Raw genomic sequence first — 23908 nt, forward strand, 5'->3', positions numbered from 1 at the left:
AGGAGTTCATCATTTACATATAATGCCCACTGCTCATCCTAACAGGTGCGAAGGTGGGCTCCTTTCAAGAGAACTTGTGTTTGGGGGCACCTGGGTGGCTCAGTGGGTTAAACCTCTGCCTTTGGCTCGGGTCAAGGTCTCAGGGTCCTGGGATCAAGCCCTGCATCAGGCTCTCTGCTCAGCAGGGAGCCTGCTTCCCCCTCTCTCTCTCTGCCTGCCTCTCTACCTACTTGTGATTGCTCTGTCAAATAAATAAATAAATAAAATCTTAAAAAAAAAAAAAAGAGAGAGAGAGAATTTGTGTTTGCTTCTGTCAGGTACTTAGGGGTACTACCATTTCAAGACTTCGCCAGCTTGAGAGTTTTCTTATCACCCGAGAAATAGAAATTTAGCATGCAAACCCGTATGAGACAAGCTTAGAATTCCTAATTATTACCAGGGGTGGGTCTTCCCCTCTCCCTTCTCTCTCCCTCCAGAATCAAAGCAATTTTCCTTATAGTCCAGAGTGGTAAAAGAGAGCATTTTAATTATACCCTTACACTGAGGGTTGGCTTACAATTATAGCCCTTTGAGTCCAGCTTTATGGAAGAGTAATTTCTTTAGGACCAGGAATTGGATAAGGCAAGAGTAGTCCCTAAAGTAGAGACGTGAAGGATGCACTCAGTCACAGGACTGCTCAACAAGCTCAGCACCTGACAGTAAATGCCTTGCTTGCCCACCTGAGTTCTACCCTTTTCTTTTAGACTTAGCACTCTGGGCAGTACCTGGCTGTCCCCTGGGACATCAAGTATTAATGCTCAAGTTCAGGTGTTTGGCAAATGCCTTGAAGGCTAAAGCCAACCAGCCTTAGGGTTCTGCTTATCTCACCTAAATTTTGGCTTGAATACTCCTGACTAGCTTATGAATCTGAAAAGGCTTTTACCCAACATTTTTCATTGTTTTCAATAGGGTGATCAGCTCAAACATCCTATCTGCCAATGGTTAGAAACCCTATGAGGAGAACCTAATGCCTTAAAGAGATGTTCAAGCTGGCTTGCTCTTGACACATTCCCTTGACAAGTTTCCTTCAAAATGTGTAGTATTATACACATAACACCCCTGATAATTCCTTTTTCACTTTTTCTCCTTGATGTACACTCAATGGAGGCCATCTCTCTGCACTGTCAACCACTATGGCTGATCACCTAGTCAAGCCTGGTTATCATCCTCATGTTCTACCTCTCTACATGCAACTAACTCTTCTTGAAGAAAATGATTTTTCAGAGAAGAAGTAGACTGTATTAAAAAAAAAAAAAACAGTCAAAATGTACCATCTCTGGGACATCTGGGTGGCTTAGCTGGTTAAGCGTCTGCGTCTGCCTTCAGGTCAGGTCATGATGACTGGGCCTGGGACTGAGTCCCACAAAGGCCTCCTTGCTGGGAGGGGGCGGGGGAGGGGGAGGAAGTCTGCTTCTCTCTCTGCCTGCCACTCTCCCTGCTTATGCTCTCTCTTTCTCTGTCTGACAAATAAATATATTTCTTTTAAGTACCATCTTAATATGGATCTATATCTGAATTCTGCGACTTCCTATCAATGGCAGGACACTGTTGGAACAAGAATACAGGCTTTGGAAGTCAGAAACCTGAGCTCAGATCACTGCGCTGCCACTTAGCTATACATTCTCAGTATCTCTGTACCTCAAATTCCTCATCTATTAAATGTAACATTCTTAGTGACATGAGAATTTAGATCCAATGACTAGCATAAAGTACTCAGTACATTACTTAGCAAAAGGAACTTCAATAAAAGGTGATGATATAAAGGTCATTACCATCAGCAATGAAAAGCACACTGTCCTGTTGCAGCAGAAAATGGAAATAGCTAATATAGTCTTTAAACAACTTGCTGCTGAAGTATTACTACTAGATGGTTTACACCTGAATCACAGTAGAGTTTTCTATTTATCAGGCTAAGAGCCAATCTTTAATCTGGCAAAACACCTAATCCTAGGTTTGTACTGGTTTGCTAAATTGATCAGACCCCATAGGGGAATTTTTGAGTGTCACACAGTGTATCTCCTTAACTTTACAGTCAATAAACATTTTTTTTTAAGATTTTATTTATTTGACAGAGATCACAAGTAGGCAGAGAGGCAGGCAGAGAGACAAAGAGGAGGAAGCAGGCTCCCCGCTGAGCAGAGAGCCTGATGTGGGGCTTGATCCCAGGACCCCGAGACCATGACCTGAGCTGAAGGCAGAGGCTTTAACACACTGAGCCACCCAGGTGCCCCTCAATAAACATTTCTTAAACTGGGTACCTCTTAAGTGAATACATCAGTCACAATTAGAAACCAAATAAATGGAAGGACAGATTAGCAGAAATGTATCTATCATTTCTAGAAAACATATTCAGAGTACTCTATTAGCAATGGATTAGTAGCATCATCATCAGTATTCTTTTTTTTTTTTTTTAAGATTTTATTTATCAGATAGAGATCACAAGTAGGCAGAGAGGCAGGCAGAGAGACAAAGAGGAGGAAGCAGGCTCCCCGCTGAGCAGAGAGCCCGATGTGGGGCTCGATCCCAGGACCCTGAGATCATGACCTGAGCCGAAGGCAGAGGCTTTAACCCACTGAGCCACCCAGGCGCCCCCATCATCAGTATTCTTAAGCATGAAAGACTGCATATTATATTCCAAAAGTTTAATTAAAATAAAAAAGACTGTTGTGTTAAAACTAATCCTGCAGGGGCGCCTGGGTGGCTCAGTGGGTTAAAGCCTCTGCCTTCGGCTCAGGTAGTGATCCCAGAGTCCTGGGATCGAGCCCTGCGTCAGGCTCTCTGCTCAGCGGGGAGCCTGCTTCCTCCTCCCTCTCTGCCTGCCTCTCTGTCTACTTGTGATCTCTCTCTGTCAAATAAATAAATAAAATCTTTAAAAAAAAAAAAAAAACCTAATCCTGCAGGCACTCAGCCGAAAACAGAAACAAAAACTCACAACAAAAGAACAAAACACTAACTTGATAAAAATGTTGACCTCTAGAAAGCTAGGTCATCTGTCACATGGGACTAGGAGACCAACATTTTATTGTTGTATATGCTTTTAAAGATTTTTTTTTTTTTGTTAAATTTGACAGACAGAGATCAGGAGTAGGCAGAGAGGCAGACAGAGAAAGAGATGGGGAAGCAGGCTCCCTGGTGGGCGGAGAGCCCGACTTGGGGCTCGATCCCAGGACCCTGAGATCACGACCTGAGCTGAAGGCAGAAGCTTTAACCCACTGAGCCACCCAGATTCCCCTGTCGTATACTCTTTCATATCTGAATTTTCTTCTTTTAAAAACTATTCTGCCTACTAAAATTGATTTTTAAAAAACATGGGGCACCTTCATGGCTCAACTGGTTGTGACCAACTCTTAATTTCAGCTCAGGTCATGACCTCAGGATTATGAGATTGAGTCCCATGTTGGGCTCCGCACTGGGCATAGAGCCTGCCTGGGATTCTCTCTCACCCTCTGTTCTCCACACCCTCTCTTCCTCTTTTAAAAAACAACAACAACAACAAACCAAAAAACCTTTATGGCACTAATTATTAAAGAACTATGGCACTACATGGTTATATTCTATCCCCTCCCTGAGCATTGGTCACTTTAAAGGCAATGATAGCATATTCATCCTTGTAACTCTAGCTCCTAGTAGTGTCAGCCCTCAACAAATATTTGGTGAACAAATGGAAAAATGATTTTAAAAAATTAGTAATTTTCCAATATTTTTTATTTTCTTTATGAAGTTTAAAAATTTTAATTCCAATACAGTTAACATAGTGTTAGCTTCAGGTGTACAATGTAGTCATTTTCTAATATTTTTAAGAACATTTTCTAGTCCTCTTTTAGCACACTCAACTCCCTTGGGTAGTGTTTTATAAAAACAGTATATTTCAAGGTGCCTCCTTTTATTTCCTATTCCAAAGTCCAAAGAAGAATGCCTAACCTAGAGACAGCTGTTGACCACACAACATCAGAAACTACCCAGGACTGGGGCAGAGTGGAAGGAACCAGGTATTTCTACAAGGTTATCCATTAGTTGACATCCCATAATTTAAAATTAATAATAACACATCATGCAAACTATGTGCTAATTTCTAGCTTATGTCCTCTACATGCATTATTTTCGTAAATCCTGACAACAATCCTATGAACGTGTACATACTACGACTCTCCTCTTTGATGCACCTAGAACACAGAAATAGGAAGATATAAAGTCTTTTTCTTTCCAGTTTGGTTTTTTTCCCTTAATGCAACCTTTAAGCATAATATGGGTAATATCATATGACTTCCAATATTATTCTCAAATTCTCACCATATTAGATACAAAACCTGGACCCTTGGGGTATTTGATATCCTCTTCTGAATTTCAAAAATGCTGCCTTTTAATAAGATGTCCAATATGTGCATATCCGTAGAGGGTATTTTTGACAAAGCCATCAGGAAGGCACACCAACAGCTATCACTTGGAACAGCAAAAGCAATACGGCCCTGCTGCCAGGTTACCTGGGGCTTTTGGTACAACATATGAGATTCGTGTTGCAACTCTGCTTAACATAGGAATTTAAAAAAATAAATAAATAAAGGGCCCTTTTGTCTCACAATGGATAAAATAACTTTAATTTCCATGATTTAAAGAGCTGACAGAAGATCTAACATGTTCTTAGTCTAAAAAAACAAAACAGAGCAAAGCAGAGTCATTCTCCCAGGATAGCCACAGTATTCAAATAGCACTGGCTACAAAAAACCATCAGCAAGAGCAGTAAGCTACCTGCCCCGGCCTCAACCAAGCCAAGTTCACGATGCTCAGCACCATCTCAACTCTTTCCACTTCCACTCTCACTGTCGATGATGACCCCAAACCTGCCAGCTATGGCTCCCTGTCTGCGCTCAGCACATAATTCTGTGGTCAAACTTCCCCCAACCAGCCAGCATGTGCTCTCTCCTATCTGGCTCAATAGACCTTTATGTGATAGCTCAGGTTTCAAAGAGAGACTGGACTGAGTTAGAAACCCAGCCTCCTACTTACTTACAAGGTCTGTGACCTTAGACAACCCATCAAGACTTCTTTGCCGGGGTGCCTGGGTGGCTCAGTGGGTTAAAGCCTCTGCCTTTGGGTCGGGTCGTGATCTCAGGGTCCTGGGATCGAGCCCCGTATCGGGCTCTCTGCTCAGCGGGGAGCCTGCTTCCCTTCCTCTCTCTCTCTCTGCCTGCCTCTCTGCCTACTTGTGATCTCTATCTGATTAAAAAGAAAAAAAAAAAAAAAGACTTCTTTGCCTCGGTGGTAACTTGGAGCTTAAAAAAACAAAAAACAAAAAACAAAAAACCTCAAAAAAACCCACTACTATCTGCCTCCTCGGCTATAGTACGAATTAAATGACACGACATAATATAGAGCTTTAAGCACGGGGCCTGGCACAGGTAAGCGCTCAGTTACACCACCTCCAATGAGCGTGTGTGCCATTATGCACGTGCATGCATTCTCTCTTTCTCTCTTTGAAGCCTGGGCTCTGTCTCTACCGCCTCTCCTGAAATCCTAGCACCATATTCGATCTTGCTATCTTCAGATGCTTCAAATCCTTCTATCTCTAGTGACTCTTTTTCCTCTCTGTCTATAGTTAGCTATAGTTCTCGTTACAAAATTGAAAAAGGCAATGAATCTCTCAACCTCCTCTCTCCCGAACATCCTTCCACTCCTTTTCTTCAAGTTACTGTACTCTTTTTCTTCTTTTCTTTCACAGTAAAATCTTTAAGCTGAGTGGTCTGTAGCTGCTAATATTTTCTCATATAGGTTTCTACTTCTGTCATTCTACTTAAATTGATTTCTTAAAAATAACTGCTGACCTCCATCTTTAAGTTCAAAGACCTTTTTTCTTGGGCTTTATCCTGTCTGGTCTCTGTTGCACTTAATACCACTCACTGCTACCCCCCTCCCCTGTACTTTATTCCTCCACCAACTCCTACTAAGAACTGTTCATTTCAGTTCTCCACCTGAGAGCTGCTTCTAGTTTTTTCCATCCATTCTTCTTTCTGCCACCTAGATGTGGGTGGTCTCCACGTTGCATCACTGGTGTCCCATCGGCTTGGAGATATTACCCACTCTCCTAGTTTCACACATGCAGATGACCCTTAAAAGAGCCTTTTGGGTCCCCAGGCCTCTGACAGGGTCTGACAAGGCTTTGGTTCTATACTCAGTAAGGCAGGGCAGGACCAACACCACACAGGGAGTCACGAGATAGGCTCTCGTAGCCCCACCCCTGCCTACTAAGTCACCTGGCTATATCTAAGATCTTTGGGCTTCTCATCTCAATTAGAGTGGTAACACCAGATAGATGGTCTTGTGAAGTTTCTGCAGCTTCTTAAATATCAGAAAATTCTAAAGTTTACTGTATCCAGGTGCTCAAACCAGAAACCTGGGAGTCATCTTTAAATCTTTATTTTTCACCTTGCCACACTTTCCAAGAATTTATGAGACGGATTCTCAAACACCCTTTAAATATATCCCCTCTCTCACTGAGAATAAAACATTGATACAAATACACACACACACACACACACACACACACATATATGGCAAACACACCTAAATTTTAAACTGATAAAAAACAAAAAACCCCAAACCTATCCCCTCTATCCCTCTATCTCCACCATCATTTCCCACCATCCCCAGCCTAGATCCTCCTAACAAGCCATCCACCTTCAGTCTTAAGCTCCTATGTGGCATGTCCACACTGAAACTAAATTATCCTTCTTCAAGCACAATCCTGATTATGCCATTTGTCTCTGCCTTCCGCTGGTGAAAAATGACTCCTCCTTTAAGGCTACCTCCCTTTCGGAAAGCCTTTCTGTCCTTGCCACTGAGTCAGCCCTACTTCCCCAAGGACCACGTGCACTCCCCGACAGCCCTTCCCAATTGCACACATGCTGTATTCCAAGGATCTTTTTACTTGTCTGACTGCTCCATGTGATGGTGAACTTCTTAGAAAACCATGCATTTTTTATTTGTTTGTATCCCCAGTGTCCAGGGCAGAGCTTGCTGGGTGAAGGAATGGATGCCTCCAGAAATGAGAAATCAAGCTCTCAATCAGATGCTTTCTTTACATTTGATGTCCCCAGTATCATAATCTTTGGTCACTACTTGCCAATTCACTCACTTTCTGTGCTCTAATATCCTTGTTTATAACGTGGGAACACCTGGCTTTTGCTTGCCACTCATTTGCTCAACAAATATGTATCAAATGTCTATTTATGTGCCACAAACGGTTACAAGCAGCAGTGAAGAAGCTAGCTCTCTGGTATCAGAGTACACTCTAGATGAGCAGACACAAACACACACACCCACATCTAAAACCAGCAGATGGTACTGGGTGCCCTGAACAGAACTGGAAGACCGCACTAGGACAGTGAGCGACCTGGCTGTTTTTCTGAGCAAGGCTCTGTTGACCTAAGACATGAAGGGAAGGACCTTCAGGCAGAGGGAGTGAACTTGGAATACCTGAATAAAAGAAAGGCAGCGAGTGTAGCTAGCAGAGGATGGTACAAAATGGAGGGTGGAGAAGATGGGGCCACGGGGAAGGAGCTGGGGCTCTATCCTAAGCGTAGCAGGAACCTGCTGGATGGTTTTCCATCAGGGACCACAGTTTTTGTAGGGCACACTTATTTCTCATTTCCTCTGATTTCTGCTCAAATATCATCTCACCTGAGAGGCTCCATGGATCACCCTATTAAAATGCACCCCCCCCCCCACATCCCATCCTGCCTTGGCCCTTCTCCACTCACCTGCCTCCTTTCCCTTCAAGGATCTTAGCATCACCTGATGTCAGAGATTTGGGGTTGGGGTTTTTTTTTTTTTTTTAGTAGAGCTGACACAATATTACATTAGTTTCAGGTGTACAACATAGTGATTCAACGTCTCTGTATGTTATGCTGAGTTCACCTCAAGTGTGGTTACCAGCAGTCACCACACAACCCTACTGCAGTGTCACTGACTCAATTCCTTATGCTGTGCCTTTTATCCCTGCAGCTGATTTGCTCCATAACTAGAAGCTGTACCTCTCCCTCTTCTTCACCCATTTTGCCCATCCCTCCGCCTCCCCAAAAACAAAAATTTGTTTTCTTGATGGCTGACTTTCTACCCACCAACCCCTGAGCTGGGGAGGGACTCCTCACCTACCAGTCAGCTTTCATCAGAAGTATGCTGAATGCATTCCCAATCCATTAATCTGATTACACTTTAAACAGATCAATTCCGGGGACAACAGATTTAGGGGAGTCAAGAATCAAAATGAATAAGCCCATGAGGAGGCTTTCAGAGGCCCAGAGGAAAGACAAATGTGGGAGAGGTAGGGGGTGAGAACCTACAATGGAGCAGCTGTAAAACCATGAAGTGGCCCTCAGTGTTAGAAAATTCGCAGGGCACCACTGTCCCCAGGGGCACAATGGGTGGGGCCATGAACTCATAAAAATAGATATTTAAAAAAAAATATTTTTTTTAAGATTTTATTTATTTGACAGACAGAGATCACAAGTAGTCAGAGAGGCAGGCAGAGAGAGGTGGGGAAGCAGGCTCCCCGCTGAGCAGAGAGCCCAATGTGGGGCTTGATCCCAGGACCCTGGAATCATGACCTGAGCCGAAGGCAGAGGCTTTAACCCACTGAGCCACCCGGGCGCCCCAAAATAGGTATTTTTAAAAGCTGCTAAATTGAGTAATTATTCTTATGTACTCCTATGTTATCAAGCTCAAATTGCTAAACTGTTGTGATCTAATAAAATCTACTAACACTAAAACAATGCACATGCCCCTTGACCTAAAAATTTTATTTGCTAGGAATTTATCATTTGTATATACTCACAAAAGTATGTCAAAATATCTCACAGAATATGAATATCTCATATTCACCTTGTCATTGCTGGCAATACCCCCAAACTGGAAACAACATGAACACCTATCAACAGGAAACTGCTTAGAAAAACTCTAGAAAAAATTCTACACAGCTCTTATATAAAATGAGGAAAGAACTTTAAGGTATATTGTGTGCACTTGAACCTCACGTAACATTGTGTGTCAACTACAATTAAAAAAAAAGAAATACTGTGTATTTAGAAATATTCTACTTGTGTAAAAACACACACACACACAGAGCTCTGATATTGATCCAATATGTGATATACAGAGAGAAAAAGAGAGGGAGAGAGGAGAGAGACATACTGATGTAAAGAGAAAGTTTTCTTTTCTGAAGGATATGTAACAAAGAGTGGTTATCCTTTGAAGAGAGGAGGAAGCTGGGAGTAGTAGAGAGATAATCTTTCTCACACGCGTTTCTGAATTATTTGATTTTTTTGCAACGTGAACTTGTATTTTAACTTTTAGAACACACAAAGAACATCTCCTGGAGACAACTAGCAGACGAAATGGGAAGGTACCCGATATATCATTACTTGCTTTCTGATTTTATGGCCAGTAGCTCCAATGGCTCATTCATGTACACTCCATGAACGAACAGACATACACGACATGCATGCATGCGTATGAAAACTGTATCTGAACACTGCTGAATGCAGTGGGACAAACGCCTTTGGTTAGAACACAGTAGACACACAGCCCACATCTCGAGGTAACCACCTGCCAGGGTAGAGCTGATGCGTAATTCGTGATTAAACAATCTGGAAGCAGTTGCCAACAATGCTTGCTGTCCTGGCTGTCAGTGCCTCACGGACCTCACGGACCTCACTGTCCTCAGAAAGAGACATAAACTGGTCCACTGCTTAAGGAAGCATCTTTGTAGCCTCTATCAGCCATGTTCCCATTTAATGTGAAATGAGGTTTCTTTCTGTTCCTACAGTGTAATCCATCCCTTATCAAAGCTCTCTGCTGGCTCCTATGGAAAAGGCACCATCCAAGAGAAGAGGGGTCAGAAGATACCACCTTCTCTTCTAGGACAGAATGTATTTTATTTATTTTACTTATGCTCCAGCGGCTTACGCAGTCAAACAAAATTTATGTAGGGAAAGGGAAATACGACCTCTTACATTCTTAAGAAAAGTAGTGTATGTTGCAGGTTTTGTTAAAAAAACAAACAAAACCCCCAAAACAGCAAAACCAACTACATTATATTGAAGTAGCTCCTGCAGGGGGCAGTTAATTATCCTGCCCTGACTTCAATCACCCACCTAGTCTGCACAAGGACTCGATCTCTTAATGTTACCAAAAGAGGGGGGGCTTTGTTTGCAGAGTTCACTGTATCTGCTCTAAACTATTTCTAACCTCAGGAATGTGAAATGTTTACCACAGCCACTTTTTTTTTCAGTTGTAAATGTATTTCTAAAGCAAATATTCTAATGACCTTTTACTGGGAAGTCACAGAAGAGCTGGGCATTCTGCAAGTCAATTCAGGAGAAAAATAGGAAGACTGGTTAAGTCCAATTTAGGCGAGGTTAAACAGCAGGCCTAACAACACGGACAGAGCCGCTCACTGGGCACCGCCCTGGGTCCCACACTGTCATGTTAACGACAGCAAACAGAAGACCCGAGGGCAGGAGAATGAAGGTCACCAGTCCGCACTAAGACCAGGACGCCAGTTCTCTCTCTCCCTTTTTAAAGACCCACTGGCAGGGACGCATACAAGTTCTAAAGTATTGGGTCACTCACTCCTGGTCAGGTGCATTTTTCTACCCAATGACGAGGAGAAACAGAAAAACCTTTATTACTGAAAAGCACTATCCTGAAACAAAATCACATTAAACCACACAGAAATGCAAAAGCTGTGATGCCTGGACAAGGACGGCTCTTGAATTGCTAAATGACTTCTGACCAGGGAGGGTTGGGGGACGGTGAGTGGGGCCGGGAGGAGAGCCAGTCCCCAGAAACAAAACCTGCGGGATACCGTAATGGAGGATCCCGCTGACGGAGCGGAAAGGTGAACTCCGCTGAGTGAGGTCTAGACTTGGTCTTAGCCGATGCAGCCGATGACACCAATGACCTGCAGAAAGGATGAGACTGCCAACTCACTCTCTTGCACAGAAATCAAGTTTCCCGAAGCTCAAGGTGGTAGTGACCTCACTTGGTAATTATCACTACACCAAAAGCGGCGTTTTGTAAGAAGGCACCAAGCCCTGTGGAATGCCTCTGAACTAGATTAAACCACCGGGCTAGTAATTAAACCAACTTTATATGGGAGAGGTCTCTTGCTCAAACTTGAGCAGTCCTGCTCATTTCAGGAAAGCAACTGCAGCACGGAAGTGGAAACAAGCCACCTCGGAGCCCCAGTGTCAGCACAGACACCGTCCTCAGCAGCCTCTGCCCTCCTAACTGCGAAACCCAGAGCCCTGCTCCTTTCCAGGGGCCAGAGAGGGGATTTCGGTTTGGAAAGGCCGTGAAGGTGGAAAGGGCTCGCTCTCAGTCTTGTATCATTTGCAGGTAGTTTAACAGTCTCCGTTTCTGTGTCATCAAACAAGTTTTTACCATTTTATCTTTCAAGACATTTCGATAGCAGTCATTGCCATAGCGCCTAAGTGCTTTCCCCCAGACAGCCCGCTGAAAGACGGCGTGGCATCTTGTCAGAATGACGCACTGCCACATTGTGTTACAGTCTGCAAGGAGCCTAAAAATTTAGAAAAGATGATTTTTCTTCAAATTTATCAATGCTATGCTTCGTGACAATATGGCGACGAGTTCCTTTGCAGCTGGATAATAATTTGGTAGATGAAACGGCTCTAACAGTGTTCTCCGAGGCACAATCACACACTGAGCATTTGAAGTGCTACTTAAAAAACCGGCATATTTATTCCTAAACACCACACATGCCTAAATATAAAGCAAGTTTTCCCCCTAGGTCCCCAGAAAAGAAGGGGTCACATTATATTCAATTCTAACAAGTCTCGGGATCAGGGGTACTTTTCCAATCCCTTCACCCTGAGAAGTACAGAGTAGCATTCAGGGAAGGGCAAATTTGCTCGAAACGACGTCAGCTGTTACTAACACTGGATGCCTCCCAAGATCACCTGCAAAGCTTGAGTTTTAAAAAAAGGGTGAAAAACTCTTCCTGGGAGTAGGATGTCACAAATGCTGTGCTGGATGTCAAAACCAGGCACTGGAAGTTCACTCTCAAAAGCAGTATTGGTTGTTACACTATGGGACCAGGTAAATCCATTAAGGATGAACCAGGATGAGGAGAAAAGAAACAATTGTCCTAATGTTCTGTGTCTATGGGATAAAACTTCCAGGGATGATAGTGCACACAGAGCCCGAAAGTGCTTCACCGTGCCAGCGTGGGATACAAATGAACACAATGCCCTCCAGGAGATCATGTGAATGGCTGATTCAAAAAGCGGTGATGCAAAACACTGATTCAAAATTCTTACAAAGAGTTTGCACAGAATATTTCTTGATACGTATGTACAGAAAAGAGTAATACCAATTTTATATGATGGGATTTTGTATATTTATGAGGAAATAAATGACAACTATTTTATGTAAACATCTACTTCAGGTTTACTTATTCCTGAAGCTTTACGTAGTCAAGTTGGCCATGAAAAACATTTTTTAAACCTTCTTACTGAAAAATGGTAAACACCTTATGTTTGATAAAGCCTTAGAGCTGCGCATATATGGAGCTAATTATAATAGAGGCCAATTCAACTTTCTGGTAGAGGATTGTGAATAACAAATATCAAGAATTTTCTGAAAGCCCAGTTTTGCAATTATTCCAAAAAACTGTTTTCTAAATGAAAAATACATACAGACAGGGCCAGAATGTACAGGATCAGGAAATAAATTCCCCATCTGGTACAGGCTTTTCCTGGAACTGAGCGCTCAGCCTGTCTTCTGAGAAACGGCACCCGTGATCCTTCCATCAACCCTTCACAGAGGGCAGCGCTGGGAACTAGGGTTTTGCACCAGTAACAAAACCAAATAAAGTTCCAGCCATTGTTGCTGTAAGGAGCTATGCAGCTGGGCACCATTTACCTCACAGTCACCCGTGATCAGTGTGCTTTGAGGATGGCTTTATGACAGCAGGCGTGAAGGTGCCCTACGGACCCCAGCGGAACATCTTCTCCAGGTACCAAAATGTGAGGAATCAATTTCACGCCAAGGAGAAGTTTACTTACACAGTTTGCCCATTTGCTAATTTAGAAGATGAACACGGAACCTAATAATTGACTGAAAGGAAAGTTACCTTGTAGATCCCAAAGAACCCCAGGTCCCTTACGACAGACAGGGCACTGACTCGGGGACCAGTGGTGATCTCTCCAGCCACTTGCAAACGGATCTTGACGATTTCCAAAGGATTTGTGAAAATCACCTGGGAGCCTCCTGCCTAAAAGAGAGAAAAAGTAAAGATTTAGGACCAAGAAGGGTAAGGGTAAGATGGGTTAGGAAGACTGGAGGAATTATCCTCCATGGAGTGTGGAATATTCTATCTTCAAGAGCCTATAGTTTCACAACTAAGACAGTGACAAGTCTGAATCAAAAATACCGCTATTGCCAAGGAGACTTTGGGTACTGAGGTCCTATTTCCCTCACTCAGAGGTTGAAAGAAGGAAAAAACCAGAGACCAATGTCTCCTGGCCTCACCAGTGTCTTCACATGGAAATGACAAAGATTCCCTGAAGCACAAACAGCTGCCATCACAGGGCTCAAAGCCAAGGGCACAAAGGCAACAAGAGAATGAAAATCAAAGAGTATCCAAATAAAGACACACTGACCTGCTTGTCAGAAAAGGAGACACAGGTTCTCCCATGATGGACCTCCTGACTCTGGCAATGACTCAAGAATTGCCAGAGAACATGTAAACGTAGATGAAAGCTATTTTTTCTTCTCTTAAAAAATCAGGTCCATCACCAAACACCCTTTTATGAAGTTGCATATTCTTATGATTTTATTTATGTATTACCTGTGTAAGATTGCTCTTTTCACAGAAGATAAATGTCCAAGTAGTAAAAATATGCATTAAGTCAATTATGGCCCAAACTTTGAGCAATGTGTGTTATTTCATTCCAGCAGTGGATGGTGTACTATAAGGGAAATTTTAAGCTAGTTATTTCAAAGCTAAGCCTATATTTATTATAAGCAATTACATTCTTTCCCACTGTACTTCAACTTGTTATTCCTTGTCACACATACATTAAATTTTTATTTCATCCACACTCAGGCTGATGCAGGGTATAGTTCAGAATCCTGACTCCACAGTGACGTTACCACAGAGCGATGCCACCACAGCCGCAAATGCTGCTATTTTACAGTTCAGTCGGTGCCATCACAGTAACAACAGTAACAAGCATGATGCGGACTCATAGGACACAAAACTACTTCTGGCTAGATTCCCTGACATCATTAACCAATGTATGTGCCCTCACCAAAGGGCCAGTACTAACCAACAGTGCTGCAAAGATGATCTTGGAAGTATAACTTAAACTACCTGGGAACAAAAATGAGATAACGTAAATATCCAATGATGGGGATGAATTAAATGAATTTGAGTATGTCATGCAATGAGTACTATGCTGCCAATAAAAATACTGTGGGGGCGCCTGGGTGGCTCAGTGGGTTAAACCCTCTGCCTTCGGCTCAGGTCATGATCCCAGGGTCCTGGGATCGAGCCCCGCATCAGGCTCTCTGCTCGGCAGGGAGACTGCTTCCCTTCCTCTCTCTCTGCCTGCCTCTCTGCCTACTTGTGATCTCTATCTGTCAAATAAATAAATAAAATCTTTAAAAAAAATACTGTGGAAAATGTTCAACATACATCCTGGGAAGTAAAAACCCTCCTATTGAAATGCATGTCCAGCTGTCCCTGTTATCCCTTACCATTGTGTACAGAATACACCAGTGCAGTGCTTTTGAGGTGGTAGGATACAAGTGGTTTATTTTCTTTTCTGCTCTATTTTGTATTTCTTCTACATAGATCATGTATTACCTCTACAAAGAAAAACAAATACCTCTACGTAACCTACCTGATATACATAGCAACATTAGCCAAAAGAAAGAAAGAAATCTGTTCACCCATTAATTCTCTATAAATCAAATTTCTTTTCCACCTTTACTAACTTGATCCCTTAATCAAGACACACATGTTGTTAAACAGACCAAGCTTTCCATTCTCTGCCCACATTACAACCGTTCCCAAGGCAGTGGTACTGCCCGGTGTCTCGACTGCCACACGGACCAGTCCTTCTCACTTGCTTGTTTTACCCACCCCCTTTGGCTCTCCTAGGTGACTCTCGGGAGACGGGCCAAACAACCCTGGTAGAAAAAAACCATCAAAAGGCCCAAGAAAGGCCCTCGTAATGTGGGAAGAAGAGCGTGAGGTGACACGCCCAGAGGCCAATGTGTTCTTCTGGTCTGCACAGACACTAGGCTCCCTCTTCTCTTTGGCTTAGAAGAGCCATGCTTTGCTCCCACACTGCTGTGACCTGCAAGGAGGTGGCGGGGCCAACCCACAGCCTGCCTACAGCCCTTCAGGATTCAGTGGGGTTGCACCTGCATCGTTGCACATGATGCGACATGAGTTAAGGTTGGCAGAAGGAAGTGAGGAGACAGACCCAGCTTAGTAACAGCACCAATGGCACAGTGAGGATTAGGTTTGTGCTTCTTGATCCAAGCTCGAGTTGCAGAAATGAATAAAAACTTATTTTGAAATCATGCATGGGAGCAGAACTGCTGAGAAAGATTTGCGGAGTTGGAATTAGTCTGAGACTGATTTTTAAAAGCTCAGAAGTGGGCAAGAGCATTTATATCAAGGGCAGAAGGGAAAGCAGTCTGCATACACTGATCTCAAAGAACAGCACAGGAACAAACGCAGACCAGACGCAGCACACACTGCCTGCAGGCTGAGGGGGGGCAGCTGAGCATCCCCTGGGAGGACCAACCCCTCGTCCCTTTGAGTCAAACCACCTCACCTCATACGAGGCCCAAAGAGATGGCGAACGGACTGCAGCCAGCACAGTGCTTGGGACACGGTAGTGACTCCAAACCTGATTCTTTTCCGGTCTCCTAGAGGGACGGTTCTCCTCTCCAGCTGCATATTAGTCACTTTAAGAGCTCTGAAAAGCAGTGACTTCTAAATCCTACTCCAGACAAATAAGAAATCCCGCAACCACCATTTTACAAACTGCTCCTGCGTGATTAAGATGTGCAGTGAGAGCTGACAATCACCTGACTTCACTGCATCACCTCCAGATCCCTCTGAATTCTGAGAGGCTGCTAGACAGGCCTCCCTACAGCTGGGATTTCTAATGCCAGTTTTCCACTTTCTTTCAGAAAGCAAGTTTTATGTTTTGCATGTGACCTCACAACAAACTTCTACAGATCCAAGTGGTGCCATTAGTAAAGGTACAATTTTTAGGTACAGAATTGTTCTCTTCCATCTGTACAAACACTTGTCAAAGTTCACGTTATATACAAAATAAGAACTTAATACTCAATTCCCTGACTCCAAGCCAATCAATAGATACTGATTCTCTGAGCACAGCAGAGTGAATTCTAATCACTAAGGACAATGCAAAAGTCAGATCCGCTTCAGACAGCTGCAGGGAACAGACACAGTGGGAAGAGAGGGTAGGGATACCGAGAAAAAAGGATGGGCTCCTTGCCTCGGGTGGGCTCAGAAAGAAAGAGCAGATGGATTCAAAGTGGCACATTGTAGAGGTTTCGAAGATGTATCGGTCTTTTGGAGTCAAGCTAGAGAGAATGGGAGACTCCGAGGCACCCAGAGACGATGCTGACCACCAGATGCGCAGTGTCTGGGCATCGCCATGACTTGATCACTGAGCGGCACGCTGGCTGTGGCTGTCCCGACTCCCGGACTATTGTCCATTCACAGTGCCTTACCCCTGTGCCTCCTCTGAGAGATCAAAGACAGCGGGCTCCGCGGGCTGCCAACAGGAACACCTACTGTGTGTGCTGGCTTGGTGTCCCTCATCACTGGAGAGACCTGGCTGTGTGAAGACATCCTGTGTGTGTGTGTGTGCAACTGTGTCACAGATCACTTCCCTGTGACTTTCTGGAGTCTGTGGCAAGTAGAACGGGCGAAGACCTTCGACACTAGGACTGGCTCTGTGTGGTCTGTCGTCTTCACAGACTCGTCTACAGGTCTCCTGGTATGCTCCTTCTTGCCGGAATCGTAGCTGCTACCCAGCCTCTGCATCCGTCTAAAGACAAACATGCACTCACGGCAGACTCACCTCTGCTACCTGATCATGCCTTCACTCACATCATAAAGATTCACCACATACTCATAAGTAATCATGCTCAGTTTGTCCTAAGAACTCCAAGGACATGAGGTGAGTGAGAAAGCATGCCTGTTCCCAAGGAGCTTGAAATAGGAGTGAAGGAATAAATATTAATGAAGCACCCCTTACTGGCCACTGGGGTATTGCTCTGCATGGATTATCTATCTCCAGCCCTCCCAGAGGTCTTTCTTCTAGATTTTACAGAAGAGAAAACTGAGGCATAAACATTAAAGGAACTGTTATGGGCTGAACTGTGTCCAACAAAATTCATAGACTGAAGTGAGTCCTAACCCTCAGCACCTCAGAGGGTGACTGTATTTAGAGACAGGCCCTTTCCAAAGGCAGCTAAGGGAAGAAGAGGTCGTATGAGTGGGTCCTACTGCAACGTAACTGCTGCCCTACTATGTATCATAAGAGCCAACTGAGATACAGACACAAACGTGCACACAGAAAAGACCATGTGAGTGCACAGAGAGAAGCAGCCATCACTGAGCCAAGGAGAGAGGCCTCAGAAGAAACCAACCCTGCCGACACCAGCTTGGACTTCCAGCCTCCAGGGAGGCGAGAAAATGAATTCATGTTGTTGAAGTCACCCAGGCTGTGGAATTCTGTTACAGCAGCACGAGCAAGCCAATACAGCACTTATGCGGGGCTACACAGCCAGGGAGCAGAGGATTTTCGACTGGGCCCAATAAATACATGCCTTATGAGCAGGAAAAAACAGCACATGGGAAGAAAGGTAATTATAATATACAAGAGGTAAGGTCCAGACAAATTGCCATGGCGATCTGAAGGAGGGCAAGATTTCTGCTGGCTGGGATAATGTGGGGAGGCGGGAAGGCACGTAAGAAAATAACACATCAGCTGGTGACTGCGTACAATTCGTATTTAGCTAATCCAGGTGGAGAATGGCACAAAGGCACGGTGACGGGGGCCTGCCACACTCACAGGGTACAGAGACCACACCTGTCCAAGCGAAATCTTAGTAAGAGTGATCATTATGGTGAGATCAACATTTTCATCCACTGGCATTTACTTGGGTGCTTACTATGTACCAGGCACTATGCCAAGAGCGCTGTAAGAATCTTCCCTTTCGATCCTCATCATAGAAGGTGGGTAATACTCTTCCAGTTTTATAGGAGAACAAAGCGAGACCAGAAGGCTGAAGGAGCTCATGTAACATGCCCGAGGTCACAAAGCTGGGAAGGGGGAGCCTGGATGCAGAGCACACCTGCTGGAGGCCGGCCGTGCCCTCACGCCACAGAGCACCACACATCCCGGCAGCTCGCAGAACCAGCCAGCCACTCACACGGGGCCTGTGGGGCTAGGAGACAGACAATGAAGATAAGGCCACGGGGGCCAAATCATGGGAGGTCTCAAATGCGACGCTGAAGACTCGGGCTCCATCCTGCAGACAGCACCTTCCACTGCATGTGTGCCGGGAGGAGAGCAGGTCCAGAATAAAGTCTGGGAGCTGGAGAGTTCATGACTAATATCTGTGTCTAAGAAAGACGACTGGATGGCAGAAGGGAGAGGGTTCAGGAGGGAAGGAGAGCCCTGAGACAGAGGTGACAATTAGGGTTTTAGCAGACTAGGTGGGAGATTAAAAAAAAGGCCAGAATCAGAACTGCACTGATGAGGTAGGGGGTGGGGGTTGCGTGAGTAACGGATGTAGTAGAGAGCACCAGGCCTGGCTGCTGAATGCGGGGCCAAAGGAGTGTGTGGGAGCAAAGAAAGGACCCAGCGTTTTACATCTGTGTAACAGGAACATAGGGACATAAGGGCGGGGGACACTTCCAGAAGGCAATGGAAAGGTATGCTGGGAGCAGGGATGGAGACAGATGAGAGTGTTAGCACAGATGTGGGGTAAGGCAGGAGCATACATGGGCTACAGGGAGATGAAACACCAAGAGTGGAAACCTAAGAAGTGACAAGAAGCCTCTGCCACAAACCACAGTGTAAAGCAGTCCAGGCACAAAAGTCAAGAAAGGGACTTCCAGAAGGGAGAAGCCAACAGTGGAATGGCCAGCAATGCCTGTCGGCACAGGGAGGCGAGGTCCGGCATACGGTGTGATCTGTGACCAGGAAGATGGGAAAATGGAGGCTGGGGAATTAAAGTTTCTATAATCCACATTTTTTTTTGCCTTTTTTTCTTTTTTAAGATTTTATTTATTTATTTGACAGAGAGAGACACAGCAAGAGAGGGAACACAAGCAGAGGGAGTGGGAGAGGGAGAAGCAGGCTTCCCGCTGAGCAAGGAGTCCGATGCGGCACTCGATCCCAGGACCCTGGGATCATGATCTGAGCCAAAGGCAGCTGCTTAATGACTGAGCCACCCAGGTGCCCCTATAATCCACATTTTTAAGGGAAGGGAAAGGGAGAGGTGAGATCATATATGGAAGCAAGCAAGGTAGAATGCAAATGTATTTAGCGTAATTAAGGAAAAAGGAAGATAAAACAGAACTGGGGATGGTTATGTTACACTTATACAAAACAGCATACGGGTTCTGGGTAGGGGAGGAGAGGAAAGCAGGGTGTGAAACCGGGATTTTCCTTACACCGTCTGCTCCTAAGATATAGAAAAATATAATCAAATGGGTCAGGATTCAGCAAAAGGAGATGATGAAAGTTTGAAGCATAAACCAAACATAAAAACAAATGACCTCTGAGAATCAACAGGAAACACAATGTCCTGGCTCTCCAGAAGTTATGGTGAGCTTAGTCCAAGGTGCAACACAGACAGGTCAACAAGGTAGCTAATGACTGCTGAAGACGAGTCCAGGGCAATGGCTCATGCATTCCCCGCCTCAACTCTGACAGATGGAGACACAGTAGGCAGTGGTGTGCCCATGTGCTGGTTAGGGCTGTGATGTGCACCTACCCGAGGGGACCCAGAGCCACGGGAGGCACCACAGTGGGTTCCCTGAGACCCTACCCCACTGAGTGCACAGGACCTGCAGGTGAGGAATGAGTCAGTTCAGTGAGATGGGGGACTCTTCCCCGGGCTGTTACCAGGTACTGAGCAAGAACACTGCACTGCCCAATGCACTGTAGTGAATACCAGTGTCAGTATGACAAAATATTTTGTAGCATTTTTTTTTTTAAAGAAATTGTGTGCCCACTCTATAGCAGCTGTGTAAGAGTGCACAGAACTAAGAAGAGCCCCACCCTTACGGAGCACACGTTCTAGAACTTATTTATAGGATTATGTAAAGATGAAATGAAAGCATGCACATAAAGCACGTATCCCAGTGCTTAGCATGCTACTCAATCAACGGTACTGATCACCATTAACAAACACAGGACAGAACTGTTCAGGTGAATTTAGCTTACCAAATGCCCTCAAAGCCAGTACAATGAGCTCCACTTTCCCTAGAACTCTGTAAATTAAACTTTCTTTCTGAGGAAAGAACAGTGATACTGAGCATTCTAGGAAGTAGTAATCTCGAGTAAAAAAGTTTGGGGGGAAATAAAAAACCTCTCCTAGTGATGGGTGATAGAGAGATGCTCAACAGAATGGGAGAGTTTTTATTTAAATTCATTTAATTTTATCAGTTAAATCCAAGCTCGCATTCAACAAAACATGGGTACTTCTAATTTTGAAATACTTCTGTTACTGAGAAAAGGCTCATCCTGTCCTGCTGCAGGAAAGAGCTTGTAAAGCAGCAATGGTAGCTAACCAGCACAGTGCCTCCCCCACTCTCTTGGGGGAACTGGTTTCTGCACCTCCATCCAGCTGTGGACTGCCCCCAATACCAGCAAACCACTCTGGAAACGAGCCCCACGAGTCACAGAAGCAGTGGAGACAGAGACCAGGTTGGGCACCATGCCAAAGCTCCCCACCACTGAAAACGAGGCACGGGGCACGTTCTTCTGACCAGGCCGTGAGACTGCTATGAGGAAACCCTCACAAATGCCCTTTCCATCCAAGATCAACTTCTAATGCTTTGGACCTTTAAAGCTGTCCCAAGTCAATGCTGGACGTCCCATTCTGCTACCAAACACGAATCAAAGTCCACGTCTCCGGGAGAGCTGCAGTGGCTGTGATCCCTGACTACAACGCACGATCTTCGTCAATTCACCTCTGCATCAGGAGGGCTGAGAGCAACCCGAAAGGGACATGGGACTGAGCAAGCTGCAACTATGTCAGCGTGAAGCCCAAGCACCAAGCCTCCCAAATAGACAGGGCTCTCTCGACACAAAGCATCATTATTTCCAAATGCTCTAATTTTTCACGTGACATGCTCCTTGTGGCTCGAAGTAAAATTACAGGGTTTTTCCCTCTAATACCCGCCTCTCTGAAATGGTCTAGAGAGACTGCAAAGAACCTGAAATATGGCTCCCGTCCCAGCTTTTGCTCATTGACCAGAGACTACTGTAAGCTTGACTACTTCTTTCTCATAATTCTGTCACCCAAATTTCTCTTGGCATGTTATGTAATGATGAAGCTCACTGTTGACACTTCTCATGCCGCACAGGTAATTTTATTGTGGGAAGGGGTGAATCTACTTTTTAAAAACAGAATTTCAAAAAATCAAATAGAAAGGCAACATACCCTAGGGCCCTAAGGACAGTGACCCCACACTAAAGTGAAACTATCATAGTTTAGGTCCAATAATGGTGAACAAGTAGGTTTTAAGGTCACATGGCTTAGAATGAGTTGCCAAGGCTATCTGCTTATCATTAGGCTACAGAAGAGAGCTATAGCTTTAATACATCATCTAAAGGACTGGTTTAGGAGCTCCGGTTCATACTTCTCCAGGATCCATTTTGTTTCACCTGTTAGGAACTAAACAAGCCCTTCCCCAAAGCTTCTTTCCTACCCTGGATGGTGTCCCTGACCATTCTTCCCTGGGACCTGGGGAGTCGAGCCAAAAGAACTCACAAGATGAAAAAGCATGCTTTCATATGATCTACACCCTTCAAACCATTCTGGGCAACAGTCTTGAGAATATTCAGAAACTATTAACAGTCGTGCATTAAAAAAAAAAAAAAAAAAATCAATCCTGTCATCAATCTGCTGTCCACAGAAAACACAGCAGTGTATTTTTTTTTTAACATAGCGTTAATTCCTGCTATATTTTAAACTAAAAGCATTAAATATAACTGTATTTAATCACCTCCCTTTAATTTGAATTCACATGGTAGATACTTATAGCTACTTAAAAAATTAAGTGGCAAAATGTATATGAAGAATGTGTATCTTGATATTTTAATTATGCTCAATTGAATGTACTTAGATTTAAAGTGCTTTTCACAAATGACATGTGCTAAGAATATCTAATTGCACACTGACATTCTAAAATGTGTGCTTACATGTGTCAAAAATAGATTAATATGAAGTTATGGAATATGGCTTTTTTAAACTAACACCCAAATACATTATTTTGATTATTTGGATACAAATTAAATTATAACTATAAAAAAGGTCTACACTAGTAAATGTCTAATGACGCACATTTCATATAAAATGCTCAAGTGATGACAGTATCTGATATTTAGAGAAACTGAAAAACAAAGTTGTTGTTGTTTTTTTTTTAATATTTTATTTATTTGAGAGAGAGAGCAAGCAAGCACACACAGAGGGGAGGCGCAGAGTGAGAGGGAGACGCAGACTCTCCTCTGAACAGGGAGCCGCACATGGGACTCAATGCCAGGCCTGAGTTGAAGGCAGATGCTTAACTGACTGAGACACCCAGGCAACCCTGAAAAACAAAGACTGCTTAAGAAATCTAAGCTCTGAGATATTTTCTATTTATTCTCTTACTAAATCAATGTTACATGGAGACATGAAAATAACTTGTATGTAGTACAGATATTATCATATATAAAGATCACAGCGGGGGCACCTGGGCAGCTCACTTGGTTAAGGGTCTGACTCTTGATTTTGGCTCAGGTCATGATCTCGGGCTCACGAGATCGAGCCTTGCATCGGGCTCCGTGCTCAGTGGGGAGTCTGCCCCCTTCCTTGCCCCCTCTCTCTCTTACCCTATCTCAAAAAAGAAGAAAAATATATCACAGGGAGGTACCTGGCTGGCTCTGTCAGTGAAGCTCATGACTCTCGATCTCAGGGTCCTGAGTTTGAGCATCAAACATTGGGCATAGACCTTACTTAAAAAAAAAAACAAAAACAGAGGTATTAAAAAAATACTCAGCAAATAGTGGTGGATGAATGAAATTAAAATACAGTAGCTGACAGCAGTCAGGTATGTGGCAATATCAAAGACAGGAATTTAACAATCTCACAAAGAAGCTGGCAAACGTTGAGGGGGCACGAGCCAAGAAGTCCCTCACCCTCTATCCAGCTCTGAAGGGACAGTGCTGGACCCAGTGCCTACAGGAGACATCATTGCTCAGCTACAATTGAGAAGCCGAGTCCTTGCTGCAAGTTGAGAAAAGAACCTTTAGCTGAACTCCTGGTGTTATAGGCTCAGTGGCATCCCTCAAAAATTCCTATGTTGGAGACCTAACCCTATACCCTCGGGTTGTGACTGTATTTGAAAGCAGGGACATTAGAGAGGCAATTAAGGTAAAATGAGGTCATGTGGATGGGCCCTCATTCTGTGTGACCGGAGTCTTTAAAGGTGATGAAAACATAGGCCTCACACAGACTGAGGGCCCACATGTGAAGACAAAGCAAGCAGATGGCCGTCCGCAAGCGAAGCACA

General features: G+C 44.2%; 1 protein-coding gene across 8 annotated transcripts in view; it reads right to left on the minus strand.

Moving 5' to 3' along the window:
* SLC25A13 (solute carrier family 25 member 13) overlaps positions 1-23908 on the minus strand; it is a gene marked incomplete at its 3' end in the record, with an annotated part of 185925 nt that overhangs the window by 21457 nt on the left and 140560 nt on the right. For all 8 annotated transcript variants that reach the window (XM_080818406.1, XM_080818405.1, XM_080818404.1 and 5 more), the window contains one exon: positions 13190-13330. In XM_080818406.1, coding sequence (XP_080674532.1) covers positions 13190-13330 — 141 coding nt within the window. The remainder of the gene's footprint in view (positions 1-13189; positions 13331-23908) is intronic.

The sequence above is a fragment of the Martes martes genome, assembly GCF_963455335.1.
Source record: "Martes martes genome assembly, chromosome: 11".
NCBI lineage: Eukaryota > Metazoa > Chordata > Mammalia > Carnivora > Mustelidae > Martes > Martes martes.